Source organism: Globicephala melas, chromosome 20 (assembly GCF_963455315.2).
Source record: "Globicephala melas chromosome 20, mGloMel1.2, whole genome shotgun sequence".
Classification (NCBI taxonomy): Eukaryota; Metazoa; Chordata; class Mammalia; order Artiodactyla; family Delphinidae; genus Globicephala; species Globicephala melas.
In genome coordinates this window covers 4,873,810-4,891,081 of record NC_083333.1, presented here as the reverse complement: position 1 = coordinate 4,891,081, position 17,272 = coordinate 4,873,810, and the positions used below count along the sequence as shown (strand labels likewise).

Here is a 17,272-nt window from a genome sequence, read left to right as displayed (position 1 = left end):
CACGGCAGCCTTGGAGGAAAACGCACCAGATTTCGGACCTCTCTCTCCTTGGTGGTACCTCGTTCCGACCCTGGCACCCCCTCTACGCTCCCCACCACCACCTCCCAGGGCAGAAGGGCGAGTGGGGGCAGACCCTATGAGTCACGTCCTGGGCCTGGAGTTGAGGAGGGAAGCGCCGCCTCTCCTAGGGCCCCTTCTCTCCCCCTTTCCCCTCCCGCTGGTTCCTGGCGCAGCCAGATGCTGCGCAGCGATCACCGATTCCCCATCACCAATTCGACTGGGTAAGGGTCCCCATGGAGGCTCCGCCCGGCACAGGAGGTGCCCGGGAGAGACACCTGGGGGATCCCGATCTGGGCAGGTTCCAACCAGGGTGAGGGCGGGCCCGCAGCCGGGTGAGGTGTCTGCAGGGGGAGCCTGACCTGGGGCAGCGCTGGCGGGAGGAGGGGAGGGGGAGGCTGGGGCGGACTGCGAGGCCTGGAGCTGCCGGGAGAGGGGCGGGGGGCGGCCCTTTTCCAGGAATTTCCGGGGATCAAGTTACAGCGCTTGCGAAGGGAGAGCCGAGTGGGACGCGAGGCCCTGCAGCGCACTGGGCCCCTCGCCCCCTCCTCCAGCAGTCCACCGGCCGTGCTGTGCCGTCCCTGCCCACACTGACCCCGTGTGGCGGGGCCGCTCCGCGCCCCCGGGCTTCTCTGTTATGGTAGGGTCGCCTCAACCCCGAGTTGTCGTCGGGTCTTCACGGCCTCGAGTTATTGTAGGAACTATCCGGCCCCGGGTTATTGTAGGGTCAGCGCGGGCTCGGGTCCCCCCAGACGGGACTCCACGCCCCAACTTGGCGGCCGAGGGGTCTCCTCGCCCCCGAGTCGTCCTGGGGACGCCCCGGGCCCGGGTGATTGTGGGTTCGCCCCGGCCCCGGGTGATTGTCTCATCCCCGTGGCCCGCGGTGGTTGTAGCGTCCCCGAGGCCACGGGCTCCCGTAGGCTCCCCGTGGCCCCGAGTTATAGTCGGGACCCCTCGGTCGCGGGTGATTGTTGGGTCTCCACGGGCCCGGGTCGCTGGGACGGATCAGGCCTCCGCGCCTTCTCAGGGCGCCCCGCAAGGCCGCAGGCAAGATGAACATTCTGGCGCCGGTGCGGAGGGACCGCGTCCTGACGGAGCTGCCCCAGGTAGGCGCCAGGGCCACGTCGGGCTTCTGGCTGCGGTGGGTGTGGGCGGGGAGTAGGCGGCACCAGACCAGTTACAGGCTTGGGCCCAGCCCTGCCGCCCAGCTAGGCCTGCTGCTTCTGGGTGGTCTCCTCCCCATCCCCCGCCGCGGGCTGCTTGGTTGCGGGAAGAGGGCCAGGAATGGGTGAGTCCCGTTCTCTTCCCTCCCTCTCAGTACCTGAGGAAGGAGGCCGCTTTGCACGTGCACAAAGACTTCCACCCCCGCGTCACCTGCGCCTGCCAGGAGCACCGGACAGGCACCGTGGGGTGAGTTAGAGACACCCGGAACGAAGAAAGGAAGTCCCAGGAAACCTGTAGTCAAAGCAAGGGTACAGAGCCAACATCTGGAGGCTCCGTTTCAGCTTTTACCAGCTATATGGTTATTCCCGCTTTTCATGCCCCTGTGTGCTCCTGTTTCTTCCAGCTAGGTTGAGGCGAGTCCTAAGAGATGGGGTGGGGTAGGAAGGTGGCAGTTTAATTCCTGACAGAGAGAAGGTGTCCAACATGAGGGCGTGGTCGCCAGCTCAGCTTCCCACACACCATCTATTTGAGCTCCAGGGTAGGGAGCAGTCCTAGAGGGATGAGTCCTATTGTGGGTAAAAAAAGGTAACACTGTTAACAGTTGCCACCAGTAATTGAGCATTTACTGTGTGCCCAAGCAGTGTGTTGTATACTATTATTGTCTATTATTAAATGGAAAACACCACCACTTTTAAGATGTATCCTGATTTCAGAGATGTTAGAATGTATGTTTGTGTGTGTGTGTGTATGTCTCAGAATATAGGACATTTATCTCATTTTAACCTTCACAACAACCCAGTAAAATGTATGTTAAATCCCCACTTAACAAAGGTTGAAACTGAGGCTCAGAGAAGCTGAGAAACTTGTCCTAAGTCACACAGCTAGTAAGTGAGAGCTGGAATTCAAAATCATGTCTCTCTGATACTAAAACAAAAACACTCCTCCCCAGCATATCTGTCCAGGCCTGGTGTCTATGGTAACCTCAGCCTGGGTGCAGCTACCTTTGTGGACCTACTAGGGAGCATTGGGACTCCTCTGAGTGAAAGAGCTAGCGCTCACTTTTCCTGCCCACTCTTGTGTCCAGCAGATTTAAGATCTCCAAGGTCATTGTGGTGGGGGACCTGTCAGTGGGGAAGACTTGTCTCATTAATAGGTAAGAGGGTGCTGCAGCTGAGCTGGTCTGGGCTGGGCAGAGTGGGCCCAGGTCTAGCCAGGTGGGCTGGGCTCAGGACCAGAGCATCTGGTGCCCCCTCAGGTTCTGCAAAGACACCTTTGATAAGAACTACAAGGCCACCATCGGAGTGGACTTTGAGATGGAACGATTTGAGGTGTTGGGCGTCCCCTTCAGTCTGCAGCTGTGAGTTCTTCCTCCACTCCTTCCCGCCGTTCCTTCTCCCAGCACCTATCTCCCACCGCAGCCACCAGCACCACCCTGCCCCACACATACCTGTGTTCCCCCCTCTTTCCTCCCAGCTGGGACACCGCTGGACAGGAGAGGTTCAAATGCATTGCATCGACCTACTACCGAGGAGCTCAAGGTAAGGGCCACGGTTAAGTGAGGTAGGTGGGAGCACCTGGCCTCTAGTCTAGGGCTGGAGGGATTGTGGAAATGAACCAGTAGTGTCTTCCCCAACAATCTGCATGTTTTCTTCCACTCTTCCAGCCATCATCATCGTTTTCAACCTGAATGATGTGGCCTCCCTGGAACATACCAAGTACGTGCGCATGCTGAACTATAATGGGGGCTCTGGGAAGAGAAGGTTCAGAAAAGAGAGGGGTCAGGAGCATGGAAGGGAAGGAGAAGAATGTATCCAGGACCAGAGAGAGGGTCCCTGGGCATATAAGTGTCAGCGGGGGGAGCCTGTCTAGCTCCCTCATCCCTTGCTGTCCACTGTCTATGGCAGGCAGTGGCTAGCTGATGCACTCAAGGAGAATGACCCTTCCAGTGTGCTTCTCTTCCTCGTGGGTTCCAAGAAGGACCTGAGTGTGAGTGTGCCAGTGGGGGGAGTTCCCACCTTGACAAGGGAAACCCCACCCCCAGCATCTGACTCTGGCTTTCCCTCAGACTCCTGCTCAGTATATGCTAATGGAGAAAGATGCACTCAAGGTGGCCCAAGAGATGAAGGCCGAGTACTGGGCAGTCTCATCTCTCACTGGTGAGTCAGAGGCGTCCCGCCTTCTGCTGTGGCATTCCTGCCTACCTTGCCTCTCACTCCTACACTCCAGCTGTGCTCATTGACCCCAGGCCTGAAACTGCTCCCTGTGTCAGGTGAAAATGTCCGGGAATTCTTCTTTCGTGTGACGGCACTGACCTTTGAGGCCAACGTGCTGGCTGAGCTGGAGAAATCGGGGTCCCGGCGTATTGGGGATGTTATCCGTGAGTGCCCGCCTGGATGAGGGTGGCAGAGGGCACAGGGACCCTCCAATCCCTGCTTCACATGTTTCTCACCCTTCTTCAGGCATCAACAGTGATGACAGCAACCTCTACCTAACTGCCAGCAAGAAGAAGCCCATGTGTTGCCCGTGACGGGTGAGGGTACTGTCCAGAGACTGCCCAGCCCTGGGGCAGTGTGCCACCTTTACTCCCCCAGAGCTCAACCCCTGGACATTTGCACTGACTGTTTTTCCAGACCAAAGAGCTGCCCTTGGTGGCAGTATCCCCAGAGGTGTAGCTGGGACCATGCTAGTCACTTCCTGCTCCCAGGCACCGTGCCAAAAACTGGATGCCCCTCTCCTCCAGGGTCCTCCAGGTTGCCCAGTGGTAGGGAGGTGGGTGGGCCCTGCTGCTCTTACTCAGCCTGCTGGGCCCTCTGGGTTTGAGGATGCTTAATGGTCCCAGCCTCACACTATGCCTTATGCATTAAAATATCTGTTATTAGCAGGTTAGGTGCTGGAGTCCTTTGTCGGGGATCAGGGATGTGGAATGGGCAGGGCTGTATGGTGATCTTGGGACTGGAGCCTTCTGGGATTCTGGCCATTCCTGGCCTCTGGGCAGGCCTCAGGCAGGCTAGGAGCTCAGGGACCACGTTTGGGGGATGCACCGAACCCTTACTGGATGACATCTGAATAATTTTTGAGATCTTTGAGAGCTCTTTTCCTTCGGTTCCTTCCCCCCAAATGTCTCCTGCTACTTTGTGCTTATACCCAAGTCCACCATTGGATAATATTTTTATTTTTTTTCACCTTCCTCCTGCCTGTCCTTTAAAAAATACTTCTCTGAGGGGAACACAGTGAGAAGTGAATGAGTTTTGGGTGATTTTTGGGTTGACCAGAAGGCCCAGGAAGGTAAAGGCAGGGCTCTTACTCAGAAGATGTGCTATCTGATAACATCTAACTATATTAGTTAACAAAATTATCAGTAGCATATTCTTATATTTTAAAACAATTAAAAAACTAAATTGGATAAAAAATAAGACATACGGGGACTTCCCTGGTGGTCCAGTGGTAAAGAATCCACCTTACAATGCAGGGGACGCGGGTTCGATCCCTGGTCAGGGAACTAAGATCCCACATGTTGTGGGGCAACTAAGCCCGCGCGCCACAACTACTGGGCTCACGCGACTCAACTAGAGCCCGCGTGCCACAAACTACCGAGCCCACAGGCCCTGGAGCCTGAGAGCCACAACTAGAGAAAAACCTGCACACCACAACCAGAGAGAAGCCCGCGTGCCAGAACAAAAGATCCCGCATGCCTCAACGAAGATCCCGCGTGCTGCAACTAAGACCCAATGCAACCAAAAAGAAAAGACATACATTTTTCCCTCTTCAAAAAAAAAACACGTGCTCCAAGTCAGGAGGATCTGCATTTGAATCCTTGCTGTCCATCCTGGGACACTCAGACAAATCACTTATCCTCTGTAACTTAGTTTCTTCATCTCTATTATTATTTTCGGGGGGGCATGCCATGCAGCTTATGGGATTTCAGTTCCCTGACCATCCCTGAGCGATGGCAGTGAAAGCCCAGAATCCTAACCACCAGGCCACCAGGGAACTCCCAGTTGCCTCATCTGTAAAATGAGGTTTCATGGATGAAATAAGATAAATCACTAACATACACAGGAAGAGCTCAAAAACCTTAACTATTATAACAGTTTGGATGAAGAGTGACCGAGAACCTGGCTCACTGTTGGCATCCAGAAAGCCAGAGATTGGCTAGAAGTGTCTCAGATATCTGGGCCAACAATGGAGGGACACATGTGGCCTGGTGTCATCCTGGGAGGTCATGGAGGGTCAAGATTAGAACACAGATCCTCGTTCCCAGTCAGCAGATATTCTTTCTTTGCTTCCATTTTTTTTTTTTAATTTAAATTGGAGTATAGTTGCTTTACACTGCTGTGTCAGTTTCTGCTATACAGCAAAGTGAATCAGCCATACATATACATATATCCCCTCTGTTTTGGATTTCCTTCCCATTTAGGTCACCACAGAGCACTTGAGTAGAGTTCTCTGTGCTATACAGTAGGTTCTCATTAGTTATCTGTTTTGTACATAGTAGTGTATATATGTCAATCCTGATCTTTTGCTTCCATTCTTACCCACTACTCTATTCTGGAAGAGTTGACTTTTCTGCACTCTCCCCCTTCTCCTGGCTTCCCCTCCCCTGCTGTTCTTATTTATTTTTTAAAACTTTTATTTATTTTTATTTTTGGCTGTGTGTGTCTTTGTTGCTGCACACGGGCTTTCTCCAGTTGCGGTGAGCGGGGCTTCTCTTGTTGTGGAGCATGGGCTCTAGGCACGTGGGCTTCAGTAGTTGTGGCACATGGGCTCAGTAGTTATGGCTCACGGGCTCTAGAGCGCAGGCTCAGTAGTTGTGGCACACGGGCTTAGTTGCTCTGCGGCATGTGGGATCTTCCCAGACTAGGGCTCGAACCTGTGTCCCTTGCATTAGCAGGCGGATTCTGAACCACTGCGCCATCAGGGAAGTCCTCCCTGCTGTTCTTAGAGTTCTCTAAAGGTACAGTGGGTCTGGGTGGTGATCCTGCACTCCGGCTGCTGGGTCTTGAGGAAGGTGGAGGTTGAGATCATGCAGAGCAGCAACAGGAGAGGCCCTTGATGGCTCTGGAGAAAACAAAGTTTAAGCAACATCCTTTTCCCTTCTCTCCATCCTTTGAGGCATATCCTGGCTTTGGAGCCTGGTACCAAGAGAAATTGAGAGGTGTGATGTGTGGAAAGTTAGTGATGTGGCTGTAACACTTTTTTCATACTCTCCTGGAATTGTTTTTCCATCTCTGTTCCCTTACAGGACTGTGATCCCCAACTCTTGCCTTACACAGAGTGTATGTGTGTGTGTGTGTGTGTGTGTGTGTGTGTGTGTGTGTGTGTGTGTGTCCTGCACCATAGTACTGTGGAGTGTTTGTGTTGTGTGAAGTGTGGGCAGCAGGAGTATGGGTCTGTGTTCTGGGTGGTGTATGTGAGGGGCGTGTGCATGTGTGCGTGTTGCATTGGTCCGTGTGTGGTGAGTAGATTTTTTTACCTGCGCTATGAGTGTGATACATGCATGTGCAGTGTGTATACTATACTTAAGGGTGAGAGGGCTGTGCGCTGTGAGGGGCGTGTGTAGTAGGTGACTATGCGTGCAGCTTGCCCTGCTCCCCGCATGGGGCAAGCCTATGGAGATACGACATGAGGTTGCAAGAGTGAAATAAAGCACTAACGCACAGGAAGAGCTCAAAAACCTTAACTATTATACTAAATATTTGGGGGAAGAGTGACCACGATTCTTTGGCTCTATGTTGACGTCTATATTGGGCAGTATTGTCTCAATACAGGGTGCCCCATGGGGGCTAGGAGGGGGCGCTGTGGGTGGGCGCCGCACGGGGGGGGCTGCGAGCCGACATCACGTCTTCATTAGCTGGGCTCCAGTGGAGGGGCCTGCGGACGGGGAGAGAGCGAGAGCGAGCCCGGCCTCCCGCCAGGGAAGGAGGGACCTTGGAAGAGCCAGGATGGCTGGTTGGAGTTTAGTGGGAGTAGCTCCCTAGGCAAGCGGGCAGGGGCACGAGTGTAGATTGGGGGCGGGGCTAAGGGCAGCTGCTGGGTTCCGAAGGATTGGGAGGGGCCCGGAGTTTGCGAGAATGGCTGGGGCGGGGCTAAGAACGGAGTTAGGGGCGGGGCTAGGGTCTGGGGGTAGGACTAAACCTGGAGCAGATCTGGAGAGGAACTAGGGATGGGATTGAGGGCTGGGCCTCAGCGGCTGAGCTAAAGTTTAGACCTGAGATAACGGGGAGGTGCTAAGGTTAAAGTGGAACAAAGAGGGAGAGGCCCGGAATGAACTGGGAGGACCCGGATGAAGAGCGCAGCGGAAGCTCAGACTTGGGCTAAGACAACGCAGCCTAGAGCGGAGGGAGGCGGGAGACTGGGCAAGCACGAGGCGGAGTTAAGGGCTGGACTGGGGCGAAGCTGAGATTGGGGTTTACGTTGGACTCGGCCAAGCTGAGGTTCAGGGTTGGACTTCTGCGAGGAAGAGTCTTGTAGAGACGAAGAACTAGGCTGAGAGATATGTCGGTTAGGACGACACTGAGGACTGAAAGGTGGACTAAGGAAAAAACTGAGGACGATGCCACCTGATGGGACGACAGCAGCACCGGTAAGGAGGGGACGTGGCAGCAGATTAGGCGAGGGCTTCCAGCTGGGGGCGTGGCATGGGGGCTGGCTTGAGAACCCAAGGTGGATGTGGAACCTGAGAGAGCCCGACGAAGGAGGCGGGGTCAAGGACTGGCTGGGGCGGAGTTAGGATCTGGGGGTGGGCTCACGTCGAGACATGGACCAATGATTGAGGACTGGGGTTCTGAGGACCTAGAGAACCGCCTGCGCGTTCAGTTGGGGTGGTCCGGTTGAAGCCAGAGCTGAGGCCTCTGGTTGTAAGGCTGGAAGGCATTGCTGTGCCGCACCGGGGGCCCAAGCCGCTGCCCAAGAAGTGCGGGGCTTGGCTGGAGCCCATGGTCCAGCGGCCAACTAGTCGCCGGGGCTGGGGCGGGAGGTTTCATTGACTCTGGGGCAGGAAAAAGGCTGGAAGTTCCACAGGTGACATCACAATCGCCTCCAGATGTGGGCGGGGCCAGGGAGGCATTTCCAAGGAAACGGGAGCTGCCCTGCCTTGCTCCGTCCTCTTTCCTCCTTCCCTTCCTTGGTTACTCCCTTCCTTCCTCCCTCTCTCCCTCCTTCCCCAGTTCTGCTGCCCGGGTACCCCACCTGAAACCCTACCCCTTGTGCCGCAAGGTCGGGGGGAGCGCCTCAGCTCTCCAGACTGGGAGGATTCTGTACAAATGAGCATCACCTGTGAGTTTTGAGTTAGGCCCCTGCGCCCAGAATAATGCCCTACTGAGAAAGAGACCACAAGCCTCCCTCTTCCTTTTAAGCTATCACTCTCATTCATTATGAAGTCGCCCCTGTGTCCAACTTCAATCACTTCTGCTGAGGAGCTCTGGACTCTGCTTCAGTCGGAAACTCCGACTGAAGATCTGAGGAGAGTTATTAAATCCCTCCCCTTGGCAGAACTGTAATTGTCAGGGCTTCTTGGGGGTGTCAGGGGAGTTAGTCAGTGGACCCTGCATATAAGCCTCTTCCATGGTGACTGGAGAGAGCAAGCAGAGTTTGAATCCTGACTCTGGCTCGCACTCCTCTGGCCTGACCTTAGGGTCCAGGCTGGATATGGGAGGCTGTGGAGTCAGGACTGAGTAAAACCAGAGGGTGAGGAATTGGCTATATTAGAGTTGAAAAGCCGGCGTAATGGTAAGTGATAGCTGGCAGGGCAGGTTTTGGATAGGACCATAAGTAGACAGGCTGAAAGAGCATAGACTATGGAGCCAGGAAAACAGGATTTGAATCCTACCTCTGTCATCTGTTAACTTGTGTCTTTGGACAGGTTACTTACTGTAAGTCTCTGTCCCCACCCATAAAATGGGCTTTGGTGAGGATTTAAAATCAAAGGCATATTTTAAAAGCACCCCCCCCGCCCCGAAATAAAGCCCAGCACAGTGCCTGATATTAGGAAGATGCTCATCCAAGGTCAATTCTCCTTCCCTAGAAAAGTCCCCAGGTTTGAACCCTGAGCAGAATCTCCAATGCCATAGCTTCTTTGTGGCTCCAATAGGGGCTTTATTCTCTTCTACTCATGTGTTCATTCAATCAACCAACATTTACTGAGCACTTTCCATGTTCCAGGATCTATAGATACAGAGGTGGATTAAATATAGGCCTTTTTCTCAAGTTGCTATAAACACATGAAGTACATTGGCGTAGGGTAAAGGGGCAAAAGAGAAGTGTGACCCATTCTACTTGGATAGCATTGTTCTTTCCAAGATGAGCAGGTGTTCCTGGGGAGTGGGAGGCAGGAGAGAAGGAATGGAAAAGGGAGGGGTGGGAAGAGGGATGGATGGACAAGAGGAACTTATAACTGAAGAACAAGGGCCTGGGTCCTGGGGACCAGTTCTGTCCTGATAAGGAGTTCTTACCTCATCCTGAAGGCAGTGGAATGCTATTAAAGAGGAGGAATGTGCTGAACCGGTTTGGCTGCATTGTGAGGGCTGGATATGGGTAGTGAGACAGAAGTCAAGGAGGCCAGGCAGAAGGTTACTCCAGCTGTCTTGGTCAGAGATAATGAAGGTCTAAACCAAGACAGAGGCAGATATGGGGGCAGGTAGGCATGGCAAGACTTGGTCATCAGGTTGGTGAGAAGTGAGGGAAGGAATGATCCCTAGATTTCTAGCTGAGGTGTCTGTTGCTCTCTGAAATGGAAGATACAAGAGGAGGTGGTTCATGAAGGGTAGGGAGAAGATGGTGGGTTCATATGGGACATGCTGGTTTGATGTTTTGGGAATGTCCAAGAGGACATTGGCTACATGCTCAGGAAAGCAGTCTGAATTGGAGACCCAGATTTATGTCATTTTATTAGTGGATGTTGAAACCATGGAAGTGGATAACATTATCCAAGACAAGCCTGTAGCTTCTTCTGAGAAGGAGACCAAAGACAGAACCTTGGTAATCACCAATTTAAGGGGTACAGCAGAGAAACAGGGGACAGCAAAGGAGTTAGGAAAGAACTAAAAAGCTGGGAAGGAAGAGAGATGAGAGGCGTCTGTCATGGGAGCCAAAGGAACAGTTTGCAGAAGAAAGAGATTGGTCAACAGGGTCAAATGAGATGAGACTAAAAGAAGGCCACTGGGTTTGGCTATTAGATCACTGGTGGCCTTTGCCTGGGCTATTCTGCTAGAGGGGCTGGGATGGCTGCCATGCTGTAGGTGGCTGGAGTAGAAGAGAGAGGTAGAGACTCTGAGCTCACTAAAGTAGGGACTAGGCTTCCTTCACTGGTGCCTAGTAAAGCTAATACATCCGTTAAATGAGGGAGTGAATAAACTTCGATTGAAAAGGAAGAGGGGTGGGATATGCAGTGGCAGAGTGAGAAACAGAGTTCATAGAGTGTTTTGTTTGAAGATGTTCATAACCTGTAGGGAGGAAAAAAACCCCAAACACTAAAGAGGCAGAAGGCGAGAATTCTGGCTGGGACCTAGAGTTCAGGTGCTTGGGCAGGAGGAAGGAGGGCCACTTCCCCAGGCTGGAAGTTGATGAGGGTGGGGACAGCCATAGATAATGCTGGTGAAATTTTGTGCTGAGAGGAACAGAAGCAGGGTAGGAGTTTCCAGGAAAGTGCTTGGAGTTTCATTCATTCATTCCATTAATTTTGAGTACTTCCTGTGCTGTGGAAAACAGAAGGAGCTCACCAGGGACCAGTAGAAGGATGACCGAGTGCCACTGAAAGCCCAGCTGAAGTCCCCAAGCAGTCAGCTACCTTCCTTAAGCAGGATTCAGCTCCAGTACCCCAAAGGACAAAGCTAAGTGGCAGAAAAAGGAAGCGGCAGAGTCTACCCTGTGGTTGCTGATGGAGCTGCTGCCGGTTGGAGTTGTCTTTGGGAACACCCTGGGACAATTCCTGGAACCGTCCCTTCTTGCCTAGACTCTGGCTCACTCCTATTCATGACTCCAGATTCAGCTCCTATTATGCTTCTTCCAAGAAGGTCACCCCATCCCCATCTCAGTAGGTGTCCTTGTTCTGTCCTCCCACAGGCCTTTGTCCCCACCATTTCCCTCCCTATCAGTGTCTGCCGCACACTACTGTCATGCACTGTTCCACAGACCTCTCCTGCCTCTCCCCTCCTCATGCCCTCCCCCAGCCCCTTGACAGCAGGGACTGTTGTGTCGTTCTTTTAATCTCTGCATCTTCTGGGGACTGCACCTGGAGCTTCTCAGGAAATGTTTTTTGAATGAATGGTATGGGGAGGGGGGCTGCTGTTACCTCTCTGTACTCTCTCAGATATAAACAGGTTACCCAGCTGGGAGAGAGGACATCTGCTGGCTGGTGTAGCGTCCAGCACTGACACATCTACCTTCTCCTCTGAAGGTGGGTCTGTCTGGGGGATCTCTGGCCCCAGGGGTCCCCACCACCCCTCACCTGGTGGTAGGCAGGAGGGAGGGAAGTGTTTGGTCCTGAAGGGGTCACCCAGCTGCCCTACCCTGAGACCCCTCCTTGTGCCAGACAGAGAGGGCCACCCCTTCCTGGAAGCCACAATCACCCCTTTCCTTTGTATGGCACTTTATGTATGGTGCACCAATATCTTTGACACATGTAAACTGAGTCCTCCCAACAACCCTGCAAAATAGGTATTACCGTCATCCCCATTTTGTGAATAAGGAAATGAAGGCTCAGAGAAGTAAAGTAACTTGCCCTAGGTCACCCAGCTAGACTTGGACCCAGGCCTGACTACAAGTTCAGAGCAGTTGCCACCCTGCTGCCCTTTGCTCCAGTTCAGCCGTGCTGGAGAAAGCCCGAGGTGGTGGTGCAGGACTCTTACTCCCCCTGCCTCTTATTTCCCTGAGATGGAGAAAGGGCATGGGAGGAAAGGAAGCAGAAAGGGAGGCCACTAAGTGGATCTGGGGTGTATGGGGGACCCAGGCCCCCCAGAGCCTGGTGGCGGGGGAGGGAAGGGGAGGAAGAATGTAGGGAAGGCTCAGACCAAGCTGCTGTCTCATCTCTCAAGAACTTTAAGGCCACTTGGAGTAACACACCCCCAGCCTGATTAGCTACTAGCTGGTGGCCAGTATGAGGTCTTGCCCCAGTTCCACCCCTTGTAGTGGCTGGATAAAGGCACAGTCCTCCTGGCCTGTTTGGAGGGAGTTAGCCAGCCATAGCACCCCAAGCTGGGCTGGCCTGGAACTTGGGAGTGCCCACCCCCTTTCTCCAGAGCCCCCTTCCTCCTCTGGGAGCGGGCGGAGCTGGAGTTCAGGGGGAACCTCCAGGAAGGTGCCTTGTCCTCTCAGCACAGGGAATCACTCCCTGGGCTTGTTTTAGATGGTGGCCCAAGGGGAGAGCCATTGGTAGACTGGGGCCTTAGGCAGGGTCAGAGGTGAGGCAGTGAGGGTGGAGGCTGGGAGACACCAGTGTGTGCACAGGGCTTGCATTCAGCTGAGCAGAAGAGGTAGGAACCTTTCTTCAGGCCTTTCCCCTAATCCCCAGGCCTCTCCCCAGCAGCTTCTCCCCTGTGCCCTGGGACACGGTATCTGTGTCGCCTACAAGGGGTGGACTGTTTGAGTCTGTGGCTCTAAGACTGGGGAGAGAGAATGGATGGGGAATGGGAACTTGATGAGTAAAGAGAAGGGAAAGAATCAAGAGTGAGCTTGGGAAAGGGGAGAGAAGTGAGAGTGAGAAAGGTGTCAGAGGGAGAAGAGAGAAGGAGGGAAAGGGAAGAGTCAGCGGGAGCAGCCAAGGAACATGACGCACTGGAGGCTCAGGCCTAGCTCCCCTCCAGGCTTGAGCTGTCATGCTGCAGCAGGCCCTGGGGATGGAGTGGCTTCAGAGGCTGTGAGCGGTTGGACACTGGCCTCCTGGGCCTGTGTGGGGCAGGCGTAGGAACTGAGGATGCTGCTGCCGCCAGGTTTAACTGCTGGGGACTCTGAAGTGGTGCTCCCGTCTGCCATGGCAAGAGGGCCCTCCCTTACCCAGGTACTCTGTGCAGTGGGGTAGCTGACAACTCCGAGCACGGGGTGAGGGGCAGGCAGGAGTCAGCAGAGGGCCCTGGGAAGGAAGGTAGGCTCCCACAGAAGGCAGGGGAGGGGAAGAGGCAGGTGTCACAGGACAGCAAGGGGGACTTGGTGAGACACTGTCCTGGGAGTCTGCGAGGGGCAGGCAGAGTCACACGCAGTGGACTGGGGAGAGGAGAGCGCTGGGCTGAGTTGTTACTACTCAGCAGTAGAAGCAGCTGTGTGGGGAATCCTGGCGGTCCAATGGTTAGGACTTGGCACTTTCACTGTCGGGGCCCAGGTTCAATCCCTTGTTGGGGGAACTGAGATCCCACAAGCTGCATGGTGCGGCCAAAAAAAAAAAAAAAAAGAAACAGCTCTGGGGGAGGGAGGGACGATGGTGGCAGCAGGTGAACCTGGTGAAGCCTTTATATTGAGCTGTGGGAAGGGAGATCCAGGTATGTTGCTGCTGCTGCGCAGTACGACCCACTCTTACCCCAGACTCCTACCCTGTCAGGTGAATTCAAGGACACTGACGGGTGCTGCTGGAAACACAGAAAGTGCACCGGGCACATCATCCATCCTTTCACCTCTGACTATGGCCACCACGACGTGCACCTGCACTGTATCAGCCACTGTGACTGTGATTCTAGGTAAGGGCCCTCCTCCTTGGGAGACCCACAGCCCAGGAGAGACTCCTGGGTAGAGCCAGATCCAAAATTTTCACTGTGGTTCCCTGCTTCAGCTCTGACCTGGTGCTGCCAGCCCGGCCCCAGCTTCTGTAAACCTGGCTTGTGTTCCAGGAGCCACGGGGAGGTCTTTTGGCAGACTGGGCTGAACCCAGTGCAAGCCTGCTGTCCCTCAGGCTTCTTGCTCTGGGCCCCTGGGGAGTCGTGGAGGCAGGGGAGCCAGCCTGAGTCCCCTGTGTGGCAGGCTGAAGGACTGCTCAGAGAAGACATATAGCAGTTCCGGAGATGTGGGCCTAACCTGCTCCCAAGATGTGGACTCGGCCTGTTTCAACATCATCCAGTGCCCATGCTTTGAGCTCATCCCAGAGGGAGAGTGTGTGGAGCGGTTCTGGTGTGGCTGGTGAGTGCCGGCGGGCCGATGGGGGTCACTGGCCCCCACACTCCGTCAACCATCTTTCCCTGTTCTCCTCTCCCCCGGGTGCAAAAGCTACAGGCCTGTCTCTGTGGCAGTGATCCACCATCCCATCCACCGTGAGTGCGGGGCAGATGACCTAAACCAAGAAGAGGAAGAGAAGGAGGAGGAGGAGGAGGAGGAGGAGGAGGAGGAGGAGGAGGAGGAAGAAAGCAAGCCTCCCATCCCGACCCAGGTGGGGCCCCCTGCCCTCCTCACCAACACAGGTATGGGCATGGTCACAGGTACCCCTGACTTAGCAACTCCCATCACCATCTGGCGTTCCGAAAGCCCCACAGGGAAGTCCCAGGGCAATAAGATGATCAAGAAGATAAAGAAGAAAAAGGGAAAAGAGAAAGACAAGGAGGAGGAGACGGATGAAAAAGCAAAGGTGAAGAAAAAAGTCAAGAAGGGCAAGTTGACTAAGAAGAAAAGCCCAGTTAAATCAGAATCACCTCCAGACTTAAGCCAATCGTTAAGCCCAAGAGAGTTGGCCAGGATGTCAGAGTCCAGCCCAGACAGCTGGCGAGATCTGGACAGTTACAATGACCCTGGGCGGGAGGAACCCTCCAGTAAGGATATTGTGGAGTCTTTATCACCCAGGAAGAGAGAGAAGAACGGGGTCCAGGCCATGAAGCCCAGGATGAAGACCTCACCAGTCAAGAAGGCCAACATGAGGAAATATCCCCCAGCATCAAACCCCAATCTCAGCTGAGGCCAGGGCGACCAGGGCGAAGAATAAATACGATCAAACCTGTAGCTGACCCCCTGCTTCTCTCTCCCTCCAACCTGGCTATTTCTGGGGGGCGGGGGGGCAGCGTCTGGGCATAACTGGAGCCAAGGGGCTAAGGAGCTGCAGGTGTTTCTGAAGGGCAATCCGTCTTTCAAGAGGAAGCCCAGAGAAGGCAGGTGGGAGGGCAGGGAAGGGGCACAGCCCGTTTCTCTGTAACATCTTAGGTCCAGGGCAGGAGAAGAGCACCTCTGGGTGGGAAGGCGGCTTCCTGTCTACTGGGAGACAGGTCTGTGCAAAATCCACTTGGTGATAGGCATTGTGTGCAGTGATACCACTCATAAATTGAACCTTTTAACCCACTCTGTGCTGCCTTGCCTGGCCTTTCCCTACTCTAAGTGGCCCTGGGGCAGGTGCTGGTGGCATCAAAAGGAACATGATGAACCTTCCCAGCTGGTGTGGCCCTGCTCCTGCTAGGCCCTTCTAGGCCTTTTGTGCTGAATTCCTGTCAGAAGGCCAGCCCCTTCCCCCAACTCTTGCCAACAAACAGCCAAAGGGATCTTGAATGAAGGAAAGCAAGGCGGGAAGCTCTCCAAGTTTGGGCAGCAGTGGCCTTTTCTGACTTCTCTGCTGAGCCCCAAGCAGAGGAAAGGAAGGGGGAAAGCTCTGCTTTCCCAGAGCTGACAGGCAAAGCTCTGAGGTTAAGCCCTAGTGAAGAAACACAGGGAGATCAGTCCAGAACAAAAGAGGCAATGGGGCTGGGGGAAGCAACTAGTCAGCTCTCTTCGTCAGGGCTGTGTGTGTGTGGGACCAGGTGAGTGGGGGGCCCATCCTGGGGGAGATACACTTGACTCACGTGGAGGTACTGTCAGAGACCAAGGCCCAGCCGGCAAAAAGGGGAGAGAGAGGTGCAGGGTTCAAGTGGAGACACCCAGATTGACTTGTGGCCTTTCTCCCATGTGCCAGAAAAGACTAGAAGGCACAGTGGATGGGGTGGCTGTGTGTGAGTGTAATAGCAGCTGCTAACATTTCCTGAGGCCTGATGAGGTCCCAGGCACTGGACTTAGCACTTCACACATTCTTTCTTAGTCCTCACAGCTGCCCTGCTGAGCTAGGTATCATCATCTCCATTTTACAGATAAGAAAGCCGGCTTAGAGACAACAGGAACTCGCTCAAGGTCACAGGGCTGGGAAGTGGAACAGGGATGTGACCCTAGGCAACATGGTACAGAAGCCACCTGCTCCTCTCTAAGTCCCTGCCTCTCTGATGGCCTGGAAGAGGGAGTCAAGGGAGCCCTCAGAGCTCCAAACACTGCTTTGAAAGCTCCCCCTCAAGAGCTGGAGACTTGGAGAGAGGCTTTGCCAAGTGCTCTGTAGAAACACTGTTTATTCAAATGACGGGCAGGAAGCGTGGCAGCAGGGGGTAGGGGCAGCCAGGTGGGGCTGGGCAGGTTAGCACTGCTCCCCTACGTCCCTTGTGATCCTGCTTTGATAGCCACCCAAGCTGTTGGTATCGGTCAGAAATACCTTCCCTCCTCTCTCCTGTCCCAAACTGAATAAATAGCATTCATCTCCCCACGAGAGCTGGGGGAGACTCACGTGCTGAGCTGGTGCTCCGTCACAGCCTAGAGTCAGGTGAGAGCAGAAGCTCAAAATGGCTTGTAGGGAGTAGAATACAAAACTGTTCCACTCTCATTTTCTTCTTCCTCTTCTTCCTCCCTGCCACACTCCCTTCCCAGCCTGGTCCCAGGACAGGTGGTCGGTGAGGACCTGGAGTGGGAGTATTGTTGCCTAGCGTACACTGAGCTCAAGTGCGCAAGGTCATCCAGACTGTCACCCATCCAGGCTGACCACCAAAGAGAACGTCAATTCACTCCACTTTATGGACAGAAAAGGAGGGGCAAGGAGTGAGGCAATGGGCAGCCAGGCCTCTCCCAGCCTCAGAGGTAACCAGAGTCCTAGGAGCAGGCCCCCTACCGATCCATCTCGTCCAGGAGTGGGGTGGCGTCGCCAGCAATAGACATGGGGGTGCTTTCGATCATAGGGCTGGGGGAGGGCCGAGGTGTCAGCCGCTGCTTCTGTTTCCGCCGTTCTGCCTCCTTCTCCTGCAGCCACTGTTCCGCCATCTTCCCCCAGTCGATGGCTGCATGGCTGTTGGACCTGGGAGGGAGA

General features: G+C 54.4%; 3 protein-coding genes across 11 annotated transcripts in view; 2 read left to right on the top strand and 1 right to left on the bottom strand.

Annotated features, from left to right (window-relative positions):
• Positions 1-96: 96 nt before the first annotated feature.
• RAB34 (RAB34, member RAS oncogene family) lies at positions 97-3,921 on the top strand. Of its 4 annotated transcripts, none has more exons than XM_030862005.3 (11): positions 97-281; positions 951-1,163; positions 1,376-1,467; positions 2,306-2,374; positions 2,477-2,578; positions 2,695-2,759; positions 2,885-2,936; positions 3,126-3,207; positions 3,287-3,377; positions 3,467-3,598; positions 3,681-3,921. In XM_030862005.3, exons 2-11 carry the CDS (start codon positions 1,110-1,112, stop codon positions 3,746-3,748), a joined length of 807 nt encoding a protein of 268 aa, XP_030717865.1. In that variant the 5' UTR covers positions 97-281; positions 951-1,109; the 3' UTR covers positions 3,749-3,921. The 4 variants fall into 4 exon arrangements, with proteins under 4 accessions (XP_030717865.1, XP_060146250.1, XP_030717866.1 ...); XM_060290267.2 differs by having other exon boundaries at positions 99-281; positions 2,309-2,374; XM_030862006.3 differs by having other exon boundaries at positions 100-281; positions 3,491-3,598.
• A 3,428-nt stretch (positions 3,922-7,349) lies between these two features.
• Positions 7,350-15,248, top strand: PROCA1 (protein interacting with cyclin A1). 5 transcript variants are annotated; one of them, XM_030862025.3, is made up of 6 exons: positions 7,350-7,804; positions 10,927-11,251; positions 11,528-11,614; positions 13,748-13,883; positions 14,164-14,319; positions 14,407-15,240. In XM_030862025.3, exons 2-6 carry the CDS (start codon positions 11,191-11,193, stop codon positions 15,083-15,085), a joined length of 1,119 nt encoding a protein of 372 aa, XP_030717885.2. In that variant the 5' UTR covers positions 7,350-7,804; positions 10,927-11,190; the 3' UTR covers positions 15,086-15,240. The 5 variants fall into 5 exon arrangements, 4 of the variants coding, with proteins under 4 accessions (XP_030717885.2, XP_060147155.1, XP_060147154.1 ...); XM_060291170.2 differs by lacking the exon at positions 7,350-7,804 and adding an exon at positions 7,818-8,496; XM_060291172.2 differs by lacking the exon at positions 14,164-14,319 and having other exon boundaries at positions 14,407-15,248.
• Positions 15,249-16,965: 1,717 nt separating this feature from the next.
• SUPT6H (SPT6 homolog, histone chaperone and transcription elongation factor) overlaps positions 16,966-17,272 on the bottom strand; it is a 31,281-nt gene continuing 30,974 nt past the window's right edge. For both annotated transcript variants that reach the window (XM_030862022.3, XM_030862023.3), the window contains exon 37: positions 16,966-17,260. In XM_030862022.3, the coding sequence (XP_030717882.1) occupies positions 17,074-17,260 (187 nt within the window). In that variant the 3' untranslated portion in view covers positions 16,966-17,073. The remainder of the gene's footprint in view (positions 17,261-17,272) is intronic.

Bases quoted from the DNA above. Each gene is read 5' to 3' on its own strand.
- PROCA1 (XM_030862025.3), top strand. From the start codon at position 11,191: ATGACTCCAGATTCAGCTCCTATTATGCTTCTTCCAAGAAGGTCACCC. The intron at 11,252-11,527 runs GTAGGTGTCCTT...GTACTCTCTCAG, and splicing joins GTCACCCCATCCCCATCTCA to ATATAAACAGGTTACCCAGC. The intron at 13,884-14,163 runs GTAAGGGCCCTC...CCTGTGTGGCAG, and splicing joins CACTGTGACTGTGATTCTAG to GCTGAAGGACTGCTCAGAGA.
- RAB34 (XM_030862005.3), top strand. From the start codon at position 1,110: ATGAACATTCTGGCGCCGGTGCGGAGGGACCGCGTCCTGACGGAGCTG. The intron at 1,468-2,305 runs GTGAGTTAGAGA...TCTTGTGTCCAG, and splicing joins CACCGGACAGGCACCGTGGG to CAGATTTAAGATCTCCAAGG. The intron at 3,378-3,466 runs GTGAGTCAGAGG...CATTGACCCCAG, and splicing joins GGCAGTCTCATCTCTCACTG to GCCTGAAACTGCTCCCTGTG.